This window comes from Ixodes scapularis, unplaced genomic scaffold, assembly GCF_016920785.2.
Source record: "Ixodes scapularis isolate PalLabHiFi unplaced genomic scaffold, ASM1692078v2 PGA_scaffold49__6_contigs__length_1374808, whole genome shotgun sequence".
Classification (NCBI taxonomy): domain Eukaryota; kingdom Metazoa; phylum Arthropoda; class Arachnida; order Ixodida; family Ixodidae; genus Ixodes; species Ixodes scapularis.
The window spans coordinates 388,265-402,872 of NW_024609878.1; the positions used below are offsets into that span (position 1 = coordinate 388,265).

Here is a 14,608-nt window from a genome sequence, read left to right on the forward strand (position 1 = left end):
ACATTGAAAAACACCTTTCAATGCTGTGTATGCCATTTATTACCAGATATCCTGTCATGTATGACAGCTTTCCCCAACTTGTTTGGCAGGTGATACAGGTAGATGTTACAATACCTGGAAATACTTTGAGGAACCAGGACTGCAGCTAGAAGAGTTTTTTCAGCACACATCACTACCTCGTGCCACATTGGGTACAAGAGTTCAGTTCTTCTCGATACCTCTCCAAGGAACTGGCGACCGGAAGGCGAGAACCGAGACGAGTAAATTAAGGACCGTGCACAATGCACAGAAACCTACGTTGCCTATCCAGGAATCTGTTGCTTTGTCCCAAACAGACATTCATTCTATCCTTGAGAGGAGTCTACTGCAGAACTTAGTGACCCATTAGGTACCATCCCATAAAGCAAAATGGCGACACACAGTTTAATAAATGAGATTTTATTAGGGCATCTAAAATAACAGTCAACAGTGAGTAGTTTGTAGTCTATGAGGTGAGTTGTGTAGGTGCACTGTGGTTTGAACAGAACAACATTTTTGCAATTAAATACTCTTTGGTGGCAAGATCTGGTATCAGTACAAAGGCAAGAAATAGCACTAATCTATTTGTAACAAATCAAGTAGGAAAAACAAATATCTAAAATACCGTGATCATACCATTAACAAACATTTTTGGAACCCTTTACAAGTTCCCTTAGAAAAACCTGTCGGCACCTAAGGACAGCCTCTGACCCTGCAATCTTCACTCCGTCTTGAATATTTACGTATACAAAAAGTTTGCTGCAAAGGCAAGATTTGCGTGAGATTATATATCCACATCCTTGAAAACAACAGATTGCCCAACCTTACTGCTATCATAGAATCACCAGTTTCCCCAACAGGTCGAAGCCTAAAACTAACGCATCTCGGCACAGGCAACCCTCCACGAGATCAGTTAACAGGGAAACGCCTAAACTGTTGGCTTTGCGCCATTCGTTTTTGTCACGTCTTCAAAATTAATTATTAAAAAGGAAAAAAAAATCCCACGTCATCAATTTTTTGTTTATCCTTCTGGCTCCCAAACATTTTTTCGGCGTTTTCAACAACACAACCTTAGCACCCTAATCTCGCACAAGTCACAGTCATCTCCACAGCCTAAGTATTTACAGTGCTGCATCCCCCAGTCTGTTGAGGTATTGGGCAAGATTCTAGGATAGTTTTCAGTGCGTCCCTTGTCTCCGACGTTTGGTAGCTGGGCCTAAAAAGACAAAGGAAAATAAGAAGAAAAATGAGTTACCCATGGTCACCATGGTTCGTGCACTCTTTTCCCCGATATTGTTGTAGGTGCCTTTATCTTGGTGCTTAGCACGGAGAAGACAGAACAGCCGATTGTCATTCATTCAAAAGAGCGAGTTCCTCAGCATTCAATTCGGTGTTAGGAAGCTCATAATATTGCTTTGCTCTGTCACAAATTGTTTAAACATTTGTGGAGGACGGAAAAGCATTTCCTGTGATTTCGGATAAAGCTCCAGACAGCTGGCAACCATGATTTTAAGGCCCAAGATGGGTAAGTGTCGTTACTCTGAAGTGTAGCTTATTTAGTGGCCCTAGTGAACTCTATGGACTAGCAAGTGAATGCAGCCTGTCAGGAACTATCTGGAGAAAGCACTTGTAAAGTCCCGTGCAAATTTATACACATCGTAGTTTAGAGCTCGCTGCAGTATTTCCTTTTAAATTCCTGAACTCCAGGGACATATCAACACCTTCTAAATAACAAAGCTGTACTGCTGAACGTTTGACGCCACCTAAAGAAGGCCAACGTGGGACAGAAATCTGGCATGATTGCTGCGCCGACCTTTGGCCGAGGCTCGTGTTCAATTCGAGGGACCACAGATTGAACGTGTTGATAAACAGTGCACAAAATTCTTCCCGAGCAACACACAACCCTTTTCGGTAACACGCACGAGTCCTAGAAAATTCTCACCGGCATAGCTGAGCAGAACTGGCAGGAAGACGAGCCCGTGTGCCGCGCCAATTAGCACGATGGACAGGTACATCCGGAAGTAGAATATCCGGAACAGCTGCGACGTGGAGAACGCCAACACGACCACGCCCCCGAACTTGGTCAACGTGATCCCGGACAACACCTGAAAGCGACAAAAGCAAACATGTGCGATGACGGAAAGACGCTTGCGGGCGCTCAGATCTTCCATCTGGTGCAACTGCTTGTCATCTGCGTGGGAAATGAAACAGGTGAAAAGCTTCATTGACAACTGACAGTTAAGAAAAGCAGGGTGAGATTGATTATGTTCAGGCTTCGTGTTTCGCGATTCGTTATTTGGCATTCTCATTGGCTAATGCTGCAACTCATCGGCCATGAAGCGGTTATAAGGTGCCCAGAGTCGCTGCACCCTGTGTTTCATAAGCTGCCAGTAACTTGAGACTCGTCATGATAAGAAAAAATTGGCTGCATGTTTGGTCGTTCTGTCGAACGCGTGCGGCAGCTTTACAGAATGGGCGGTGCCTATGCTTCGTTTCAGCTTCCGTCCAAGCGCAGCCAAAGCTACGTGTGGCCGGAGCCAATCACACGCCGGCAATAGGTCACACGATCTCGCATGCACTTTTGTATCACTCCGCTGCGCCGCTGGCCGTCCGCGCCGCCCGTGCTCGCCGAGTATTTCATCTGCTACGGGTGTATCAACGGTATCGTCTGCTACAGGCTTAAAAAGTGCCCTTTCATGTTCTGAAATTTAGTCACAGGGGATGTCAGTACGTAGGCTGGCCGCTGGTGTCTGTCCGAGCTGTTCGGCATTTCTGCATAGTTTCGAGATGCAAGTACACGTTTCAAGGTCCCTGATGACCCCGCCGTCGATGTTTCCTTGTATTGTTTGGATATACCAGGGCTCGAGGCGCAGTCCTTTCCACCAGCTTCTCGGCGTTCAATGTGATCGGCAGGTAAAGGGGTGCCCTGATTTCGCCGTGTATCAGTGAATTGTAGTGGCTCGGACGCTTTTCTTGTTTACAACGCATTCGCGGTACGACGCGGCCGGAGTCTCCTGTTGAATTTGAAAGTAGACATTCATCACGACCTCTCGTGCCTGACGCACAAACGTGTTTTTGCGAAAGGACGTTTTGAAGCGACTTGGTGAGGAAAGCAGTGAAGCACATGATTCGGCCATTACGAGAACAAAATCACAGAAAAACCGAGCGCTGCAGCAGTGTTGCCAGCGGATGCCTGTGTTTTCACCGAACCACATGCATTTACATATATTAATAAAAACATAAACATCAGATATTTAGTTCCTTTAGTTGCAAATCATTCTCAGCAGTACACATCTCAAATAATGTGCAATGTTTACGCACAAAAGTTATTTAGAAAAATATATACTTTTGCAGACTACTTTGTGGTGCGTAGGAATGCTCCTCACGAAGTTGCAAACCGTCCCTCAGCCTTTGGCTGCGCTCGGACGGAAGCTGAAACAAAGTATAGGACACGATGACCCTTAGTCGTTCAGTGCCTGGGGTGGGTGGGTGCTCTTAGTTCAGGTGGTGCCTAGGACAGGGCTTTGTATAGAAACAGATTACATCCCACCATTTTCTGTGATGCTGCAAGCACTTCCTTTCAGCACCACACAAATATAAAGCCTTTGCACTAAACTTTCTGGGTCACCATGAGAGGAAAAGCACGCTTTCAAGCCCTTTCCACTCCTGGTTCTATTCAATCTCTCTACACCACCCTATTATACTTCTCTTCCTTGCCCTTTCCACCTTTCTCCACTCTACAGGCTCACACCACCTGCTTCTGCTCCTCCCGTTCCTGCATGCTGGGGTCTGTAGCCTGGTCAGTAGCACACTCTGCTTCCACGCCGGTAATCGGACTTCACTTCCTGGCACCAGTTGCAGTTTTTAGAGCGCAGCTCTTAGGTGCCCATCTCCGGCATGAGTGGCGTCGCCGTCGCCGTAACTGTGCGGTGCATTATGGGACGCGTGACGTCACTGATGACGTCATGGGCCTCCGTATCGTCATCGCCACTGATGACGTCATCAGTGATGTCACTGATGATGTCATCGGCATCGCAATCGCCAGTGATGACGTCATCAGTGATGTCACTGATGACGTCATCAACATCCGCATCGTCATCGTCACTGATGACGTCCTCAGTGACGTTCATCACTGTCAGCGACGATGACTGACATCACGATAACGTCACTAATGACATCATCGTCACGTGACCCCGGTGACGTCACATGACCCCGGTGAGGTCACGTGACCCTCATGAAGCGACTGCGACGCCGCTCGGACAGAGGAATAGCCGACAGGATGAGGAGGACGGAGGAGGAGTATACCCTCCCCTCAGTACCCTTCCCTCCTCCTCAAGAGCTGCGCTCTAATTCGGCGTTACAGAGAGTTGTAAATGGCTTTCATTTTTTTTTCAAGATGGTTTGGCGGTTACGGACTGACTGATCTAGACATTTCGTGCCTGTGCGGCTCCTGAGGATGGTAGGCCCTATAAAGCTACCGCTTTAAAAGGATTGCTCGACCTGCAGCAGTTCAGACAAGTCGCACGACTTGGCAATGCTAACAACATGTGCACCCAATCAGGTAAACCGCTTTGCCAAAGGGTAGGAACGATTGAGGAACGCGCGGGGCACTCTGTAGAGAACCCCTGGGTTCAGAGAAAGTGTTCAGAAACACACAAGTCGAAACATCATACTTGAAGGAGCTGTGCAAAGATTTTAACGTTGAAAGAATTGGCATCTTCTGCTTTTGATATTGTTCACCTTATCACAAATGACAGAAAACACACCTTTCATCGAAATGTTGCGATTCCGCCGCGTAATAGCGAGGCAAAACTTAAAATATTCTCCGACCTGCAACCGCGAGAGGCGGCCATGGGAAGCACGTGGCGCGACGTCAATGGGGAATCTTTGCAGTGGGAACTTCCACGTTGATACGAACGCAAGAAACACACGAGTTGGCTACGCTCTAAGCCTCTCGGCTTTTCAGCGCGTAATGGAGCGGCTATTTTGAAATATCAATGGCAATATGGTAGCGCAGTTTTGGGTTGCACTCGATTCTAGCACGCATGCGATTTTTGGACCCGGAAAAAAGGTGCGCGTTAGATTCGAGTAAATTCGGTATAGCTCTCACAAGTGGCACAGAACATCTGCTCCCCAAAGTTCGAGCACCGGCCAATCTAAAATCGAAACGAAGACTCGCGCTCCAGAGATAGGAAAATTCCACTGACCGAGCTGCCCATTCTCGCAAGGGAATCTTGCGACCGAAGCAGACGGGTCGACCGGCTGCTCACGAGGAATGCACGCACAATGTGTGAGCAGAACTCCACAGAGATACCCACGGCCTGCAGTGAAAAAAAGAAAACACTTCAGTCAGCAATATGCTCAGGGTCTTTCGACAAATCTGATCTGCTAACCTTGTCCACTGCGTGGCGTGCTGTAATGTTTATAGTCTGCAGAACGTGTTATTAGATATCCCGTGTTGTATGGGTCCGTAGCCAGTGGATGCATGCTTCGTGTCAATTGTTTTCTAAAGGCCATCTTTTGGGGGGTGTGGCGACTTCACCTCAAAAAATCACCGTGGTGAGGCACACTGCCTCATCATGACTGCTGCCAATTTCTGAATCGTTTTGCAGCTCCTCAAGACGACCCGAAGCTCAGTCACTCACCATGACGAGGTTGACAAGAGAGACGGCATTGAGGGCGATGCCCCAGAAGTACATGATTCCCAGGAGGTCCACCAGTATCATCAGAATGGTGAGGCAGACCACAGCCGCTGCATGCAGGTCGAGGTCGAGCAGCAGGAAGGTGATGACGAAGATGCCAGCCACCGATATCCCCAGGTGCAGCAGTGCTTCGTTAACTATCGTCAGGTACTGCTCGTAGAAGACGTGGAAGATGCTGCATGGGGCAAACCAGAAGGTGCTCTGAATCCTCCGCCGCAGAAGTTTGCAATGACCAACGTTTTAGAGATCCCTCTTCTGGGCCGACAGAAGCGACGGGAGACCCCATCCACCAGGAGGGAGGGCAGTGTAGTGAACAATTACAAAAGGGTACACGAAGGAAACTAAATGCACGCAAACTAGCTTTTGAAACTCTGAAACTGAGAATAATCAACCATACTCCCTCAGTGCACTAGTTAGGCCTAGGATGTGCATGAAGGCGCCTTACTGTAATATCCCAAGTCATCGCCCACCCCACTTTTTGGGCCAATATCGATTTTCAAAAAAAAAAAACAAAAAAAAACACGAGTCGTCACTTACCCCTTAAATTATCACAATGCTGACTCCGCGATGCACGAACATTCAACCTACCCGAATAACACGACCGCAAACCTTACAGTTGGGGGACGTCCGTGACAAAGTAAAACGGAGGAGGGAAAGATGTTTGTCTTTGTTTATGCATTTCCTCCGCGAGAGACCTTGATGTCTTAGTGTATCCGTGCGAAAAGAAAAAGATGGAGGGAACAGAAAAAAAAGTTTTTATGCTTACAAAAAAATTGCCCAAAAAAAAAAAAAAAAAAAAAAAAAAAGCTTTCAGCTTTTCAATTTTGGTGAAGAAGGAAGACCAGCGAAGGTGTACTATGGTCAGACGACTTCAAGGACGATGTCTAGGACGCCCTGAATGACGACTTCCAAGACAACCTCGAGGATGACACCTAGAGGACGACCTCAGGGACGACATCTAGATGACCACAAGGACAACGCCTAGGACGACCTCAAGGACGACGCCTAGGACGACCTCAAGGACGACGCCTAGGACGACCTCAAGGACGACGCCTAGGACGACCTCAAAGAAGACGTCTAGGATGATTTCGAAGACGTCTAAGACGACCTCAAGGAGAAGTTCTGGGAAGACCTGAAGGACGACATCTAGGATGATGCTAGAGAAGTTCAGCCTTTCCATTCTGGTCAAAGCCAGAGTGGAAAGGCTAGAAAGGTTGTCACCACCTATGAGCAAGGCCGGCAAGCAGATTGTCCGGTTGCCGCCGTCGCTCCTAGATGGTGGTAGCTGTCCAGAGTTTTGTGTCAACATTTCTTTGCGGGGTCACGATCATGGGGAAACTAACCCTTAACAGCTCTGCTGTAAAAAAAGTCAGAAAGATAACACAAGCAGTAAGCCATTCAGGGATCGCGAGGCAAGCGAACGACCCATATCCTGGAATGTAACTGCAGAGTGCAAGGTCAAAGTCTGTCTCCGCCGAAGTAAGGTCGCCGCGAACCCGCGTCTTCTTCTGGCACGTCGCGATGGCGGTTTTGCAATGTTTAAGACTAAGCTAATGGGTAAATAAAGCTTTGCTGGACCGACGCATAGAGACATTTGTAGAGCGTCACTATTCGAGCTCCGTGTTCGTGGTGCCGTCCACACCACGCAGCAACGCCACCTTAACCCGCATTGATAGCACGCCGTGCACGAACGCACACATGTATGCACCAAACAAGAAAGTTGCACAAGAGTTTGCGACTGACATACTTGGCCCAACGGCAAAGTATCTGCCAACGCGATCGTTGGCTTTCCTGCTTTCCCAACATCGCTCTTCGTCGCTTCTTTCGTCTGCCCCTTCACTCGCTCGTTGCGCCTAAAGCCCCTTGATAAAAGCGTTTTTTACAAGTATCGCCAACCATTGTTGTGAAATCGCTCGAGACACGTGCCACGAGCAGGTGCTCCGCCGCCATTCGCTTCCAAGGCCCGCTCATTTCAGTGCTGCGCCGCCATTTGCTTCCAAGGGCCGCTCGAGACATGGGCCTCGTGCACTCGCGCAATTGACGCTACTTGCAAGGCAAGAGCAAACACATCGAGGGGCTTTAGTTGCGCCTGGTCGGTTCTTCTATTTTCTTGTGGAATTTTTTTAGAGCGCAGCTCTTAGAGGCCCGTTTCCGGCTTGAGCGGCGTCGCCGTCGGCGTAACCGCGCGGTGCATCATGGGAAATGTCCCATAATGCACCGCGCGAGCCCCCCCACCGGGGTCACGTGACCTCGTGGGGGGTCACGTGACCCCCCCCCCCCCCCCGAGGTCACGTGACTCCCCTGAGGTCACGTGACCCCCTCCTCAAGGTCACGTGACCCCCCGAGGTCACGTGACCCCCGCCAATGTCGCGTGACCCCCGATGACGTCATCGTCACTGATGACGTCACCGGCATCCACATCGTCATCGTCATCATCACTGATGACGTCACCGGCATCTGCATCGTCATCGTCATCATTACTGATGACGTCACCGGCATCCACATCGTCATCATCACTGCTGACGTCACCGGCATCCCCATCGTCATCGTCATCATCACTGATGACGTCACCGGCATCCACATCGTCATCATCACTGATGACGTCACTGGCATCCACATCGTTATCGTCATCATCACTGATGACGTCACCGGCATCCGCATCGTCATCATCACTGATGACGTCACCGGCATCCCCATCGTCATCGTCATCATCACTGATGTCACCGGCATCCACATCGTCATCGTCATCATCACTGATGACGTCACCGGCATCCACATTGTCATCGTCATCATCACTGATGACGTCACCGGCATCCACATCGTCATCATCACTGACGACGTCACCGGCATCAGCATCGTCATCGTCATCATCACTGATGACGTCATCAGTGATGTCACTGATGTCGTTACCGGCATCCGCATCGTCATCGTCATCATCACTGATGACGTCATCAGCGACGTCACTGATGACGTCACCTACATTCGCATCGTCATCATCACTGGTGAAGCCATCAGTGACGTCACTAATGACGTCATCGGTACCCGCATCGTCATCGTCACGGATGACGTCATCAGTGACGTCAGTGATGACATCATCGGCATTGGGGGTCACGTGACCCCCAAGGTCACGTGACCCCCCCCCCTGGTTAGTTTACCCCCCCCCCCCCCCCCCCCCCCCGTGCCCTTCCCTCCTCCTCCTCAAGAGCTGCGCTCTAATTCGGCGTTACAGGGAGTTGTAAGCGGCTTTCATTTTTTTCTCAATTTTTAGGAATGGTTACTTCCGAAAGACCTTAGCTATTTTTCTTCTTTTCATAAACTAACGAGGAGAACATAGCTGTGTAGCATGCTTTCACAGAACAAACGTTTCGCGCTGTACGCCGATTGGCGGTGTTCATGGCATGTAAGCAAACAACCGACTTCGCAATAGTAAAACATTCTTTCATGAGCATTTTTTGCATAAAACAATAAAAGTAATTAGAGTTTGGAGTTTAATGTATCTCTTCTGCAGCCGCGCTAGATACGCACAAAAAGTGGGCATTTTTTTCCGGTTTATTCTTTTTTAACTTTTTGTATTCACCCACCGAGACACGGCCTACCCCACTTTTTTTATGGCGCAAGCGGCAAGGAGGCGGGCAATGACACGGGATGTTAGGGTAGTCTGGTCTACTTGGCTTCGTGGGATGGCTTTCCACAATATGAAAGAAATGAGCATTCCTGTGCAAATCTACAGTACAGTCGCGGCAATAGCTGAGACAAGTCACGGAGAATTAGTCGGGCATCGGTGTTGCGTTCGTGCACGGTGAAGTCTCGACAGCAAAGTCTCTCAGCTTCGTTCTCACGAGCAAGCACCTCACTGTTCCTCCTGCGATGAACGGCAAGACATGTCAGTGTCGCCGCCAGCCCATCTTTCAGCATCTCGCAACAAGTGTGACGCAGGGATCTACTGATAATGGCCTAATCTGCAGGGTTCGTCTTCCAGGAGGTATTGAATTAATGGATACGGCTGAACCCTTTTAATCGGGCGGTGGCTAACGCCACCTAGCCGAAGCTTTTGACTTCTGATTAACTCTGATTAAATTTCGAGTGAAGAACGATAAAGAAATTTCTACAGCGACATCTAGCGGTGCTACACAAGACCTGTACGTGGAAGAGTGTTTGTTGAGTGCCGATGAAGCGGGTTGTTGAGGCTGCAGCATAACTCTGATAATGCGCCTGCCTCGCACAGAGTGGACCCAGCATCAAATCCCCAGAACACCGCAGCAACGGGCACTCTTTTTTGAGCATTTGTCGACGTCAGCCACTTCATGCCCTACTACGACATCTACAACAACGATGGACGCCATTTCCGGCGGTAAAAAAATCCCACAACAGCTATAGCCGTAAAATGTTTTAGTGCTCGGCTTGACCGATGGTCCGATCGCTTCGGGGACCCCTTACGGGTCCGCGGATCCCCCCCCCCATCTGAGAACCACCGCTCTTTTGCATGGGTTCCCGAACTGGGTTCCTAAACTCCGCGACAACTTTTCTTGGCAATACAGTGGAAGGTGCGTCCCGCGTCCCCTCTCCCATTTTGAGTGTACGCAGGCTCTCTTCCTCCCCCATTTCTTCTCCTTCCCCATTTCCGGGGAGAGGAGGAGAGCCCGCGCACACTCAAAATGGGAGAGGGGACGCGGGCCTGTACCTTCCACTGTATTGCCAAGAAAAGTTGTCGCGGAGTATAGGAATGCGGGGGTCCACCGGAGTACCCTCACGGGTTCCCTGAACTCCCAAAATTTCTCAACCGTCGCTGCCTTTTAAGCAAAGTGCTTTTCCCGTGCAAGTCCCATTTTTGTAGCTCTGAGCCGCCCAATGACACAAAACTATGTGCCGAATTCTTGCTAGTGTGTGCATCACAGTTCACATTCTGCATTACTGCTTTAATGCATTAATGCCTAGACTGGCAGGAGTTCTTTGGCAATTGTTCAGAGATTGAAACGTTCGAGAACCGCTTGTCTATTGGATCGTTTTCAGTGGTTCAATGTGCTCAGTGTTCCATCAATGCATGTCAGGGTGCCAATGATCTTGTAAAGGAGATTTAAAAGTGCACTAAATCACTTTCTGCTTTAGTCTGTTTATGGTCGTAACTCGATCTATGGGCTCAAGGTACCCCAAAACACCAAACATTGCATTCGTGCGTGACCAATTTCTTTGTTAAAACCGGTATCAAAAGATTGACACCAGATGACGCCATTGGACGAGGAGGGAAGGGCCTTGCCCTTCCTCGTGCATCGACACCGTCTGGTGTCGGCGATAGTTCCAAAACAATCTTTTCATACCGATTTTATTTAAAAAAATTGGTCACACGATTGTAATGTTCTTGTTATTTTTAGGCTGCTTAGAGCCCATAGATTGACTTATGGCCATAAATAGACTATTGCAGAAAGTGGTTCAGTACCCCTTCAAGACTTGCGGGCGGAAGAAAATGCTTTGAATCCTGTACTGAACATTCTAAATTGTTTAGTCTCGCTCACACAGGCAGCTATTTCCCATTTTAGCATCGGATGATTTTTTTTTTTAAATTTAGAAGCCTACAACTTCTAGAGAGCAAACCAAACACGTTGACCGATTCTTCCCGAAATAAGACAGCTTTGTTTGAAGGTCCTCAGTTTAACTGCCCAATGCCAAGCAACACAGCTCAAAAAATATTCTGTGGTCTCTTCGCAAATGGTTAGAACCCTCGAAACGATGACCACACACTCTCGTCGGAAAAGTTCCTTAAAGACACCGCCAATGACAATGTTACAGAAGCTCCATATTCTGACTTGCGGTCCTTACACCCTCTATTTTGTTCACAATATCGTAGTGAAATCTCCTAGGGAAACAACTTTGATTTCCACGATTTGACAATGAGTAACACTGCACGATCATGGCACCTGCCATACTACCGTAAAATACCGCGGGAGCGTCCACCCCACTTAAACCTAAAACCTGCCTGTCCGGTCAAATCAAACAATTTGCAGAATTCCCAAGTCTTGAAAATGTTAAATGTAGGGGCTTGAACGAAGTAGGTGCTTCCACGGTATTTTACGGTACATCTTACCGTATTTACTCGCAGAATGAACACACTTGTTTTTCCGAAAAATCTATGCAAAGTTGGGGGGGGGGGGGGGGGGGAGGGTTCATTACGCGAAGTAAAATTTTGCGTCCATATTTACTCGCATAATGAACGGACCTTTTATCCTGAAAAATCGACGCAACTTCTGATCTCTTTGCGCGGGACCCCGTAACCAAACTAAGCTGTAAAAAAAAAAAGAGCTCTTTTTTTTTTTTTCTCTTACTTTCGTGTATTTTTTTTCTTTTTTTTTTTTCTTTTGCCGCTTTTTGCAAGCCGTTTTGTTTGCCTAAGTTTTGTTCGCTTAGGCGTTGCTTAGGCAAAAGCTTCTCCGCCTCCTTGCTCGCCACGCGCCACCGCATACCCAAACTGCGCTGTGCAAAAAAAAAAGAAGGAAAAAAAGCTCCTCTTCGTTTTTTTTCTTAATTTCATACAGTGTTTGTCTTTCTTTTTTTTTCACCGTTCGCAAGCTGTTTCATTTGCTTAAGCGTTGCTGCTTAGGCGAGGGCTTCTTCGCTTCTCTTTCTTATGGTACGTTTACACTTGCGGATCCGCCAGCGAATCCGCTCAGCTTTTGCTGCTGGGGCGAAACGCAGTGCGGAAAACGCGGCGGCAAAGCGTATAGGTCCGGGATCTATTTCTGTCGCTGAACGAGGCATTGCGCTGCCTGGAAGTGACATTCTTGCGCAGCGCGACGCTGCCTACGTCATGAGAAGGCGTTCTTCCGGGAGCTGCAACGCCCGGGATTGCCCGGGAGAGAGAGCCGAGGTGGGAACTCTCGCACCTCCTCGTCATATTTGACCGGATGTTACGAGAACAGCTGCCACAGCCGGCGTCGCCGCCGCCGCCGCGAAGGAGATAGATGTAAATGCAACCCGGTCGTTGCTGCGGCAGCGGATTTCTTCTTAGGTGTAAACGTACCATTACCTCCTTGCGCGCGGCGTGCAACCCCGTAACCAAACTGCGCTGTGCAAAAAAAAAAAGAAAAAAGAAAAAGCTCCCCTTTTTTTTTTCTCTTAGTTCCGTGGGTGCTTTTTTTTTTTTTTTTTTCCGCTTTTTACAAGCTGTTTTGTTTTATTAGGCAACGGCTTCTTCGCTTATCTTTCTTATCTCCTTGCGACCCCAAAGTCCAGACTGCACTGTGCAAAAAAAGAAAAGCTCCTCTCCATGTTTTTTTTTCTTGCTTCCGTTAGATCTTTATTTTTTCCATTTTTGTTCGCCCACGCTGCCCATGCATTCGCGACCTCGCTGCACCAGGATAGAAAGTGCATTCATTTTGCACGCGTGGGTGAAGGGGGTCCAAATTTTGACGTCCGAGTTGGGGATGCGTTTAATACGCGAGTGAAAAAAAAAGTCAAAATTTTGAGAGCCGACTTGGGGGGTGCATTCATTACGCGAGTATGTTCATTGTGCGAGTAAATACGGTACTTCACCTACAACAAGCTTTTGTATGTTTCCCACAAGGGCAAGTTTCGGTAGCCCGGCCACTGGAAAACAACCAACCTGTATGGGAACACGGTGGCATTGTGGGCTGTGGACGAAGCTCGGAGAGTGGCTGTGACGTTGTCAGCAATGAATCGCGACATCTTGATGCCGTGGGTGAAGTCCCCAGAGTTGGCTAGCGGTGCGTGATACGCCATAAACTGCGTGGCTGCAAAGCACAGAGAAAACACATATGAGAAAGCAAACATTTAATCAGCCTGTACAAAGAAGTGGTGCAATTGCAAGAAATGGGTAGAAATTAAGTTATCTTTTTTCGGGCAGATGCCGACAGTATTTACACAATTGTAGGTTGACCCAATATACAATTTTTGAAACCCTTAACTGGGGGAGGGGGGTCAACTTATGATCAGAACCAAAGCATACCGCCGCCGGCAAACTAAACAATCGCGATATAAAGAACACCTTGGCTTGTAATGAGTTCAGCCACCTGTACCTGTAACATATTGCCATTCAGTGAGTTTGTTTTACAAGTTATATATATTTATGTATGTTTTTATTTGCTATTTGCATGAGCAAGTATTACGGTCATGGTGATTGCGATTTGCAAATCAGCCCGAATGCACAGCGGTGAACGGCGCCAATACACCACGCGGCATCGAGTGCTGCCACCACGCGGGTGGCAGCACTCAATGCAAGTGCCACGCCGTAACAGCCGCTGCAACAGCCTCACTACCTGCTGCTTGTTTTCCCACAATGCACCGTTGTACATTTGACCGAGAGTGCCAACTAAGATTCTTTGCATCGACATGCGAGGTCCGGGCAGTTTAGATTTTTGATGCCCGTTAACGGCCATCCTTCATCCGAAAGCAACCAACAAACTGCACTGCAGCATGCAAGTTCGACCTGGAGGCAATCGGTTGCAAGGTGCAAGAACTCGTTAGGCAACGCCGACAACATGTTTTGGAAACGTAGCAGCAATGACAACGGGAACGACAGCACCGTACGGACGAAAGACGCAGCGAGAATGACAGGAAGGAGCTTCGGTTGTCTTGCTTCTAACGCAACCTCTCTAATTTAGAGAATTGCTTCGGCATCACGTGCGCCTCGCACGTGCACGTGCAGCTAAAGCACGCCAGAAGGCGTCGAGCGCACGCTGGAGGCCAGGCGTTCGAAAGACGTGCCCTGCCCATTCTCCCATGTTCGTCGTACAATGCACCCCCAGAATATATTTTTTTTTGTTGATGTGCAATGTGGGAGGGTTGACTTACTATCGTCTAAATATGGTACCTTAGATTCACTACCGCAAGTCTTTATATAAGGTAGTTTCTCACAAGCGTACTCTTGTCGAGACAGA

General features: G+C 48.4%; 1 protein-coding gene across 1 annotated transcript in view; it reads right to left on the reverse strand.

Annotated features, from left to right (window-relative positions):
• Positions 1–422: 422 nt before the first annotated feature.
• Positions 423–14,608, reverse strand: part of LOC8035180 (NPC intracellular cholesterol transporter 1) — a 74,379-nt gene continuing 60,193 nt past the window's right edge. Inside the window, exons 21-25 of the mRNA XM_029988269.3 lie at positions 13,315–13,462; positions 5,664–5,895; positions 5,226–5,339; positions 1,961–2,123; positions 423–1,234 (exon numbers count right to left, since the gene is read on the reverse strand). Coding sequence (XP_029844129.2) covers positions 1,197–1,234; positions 1,961–2,123; positions 5,226–5,339; positions 5,664–5,895; positions 13,315–13,462 — 695 coding nt within the window. The 3' untranslated portion in view covers positions 423–1,196. The remainder of the gene's footprint in view (positions 1,235–1,960; positions 2,124–5,225; positions 5,340–5,663; positions 5,896–13,314; positions 13,463–14,608) is intronic.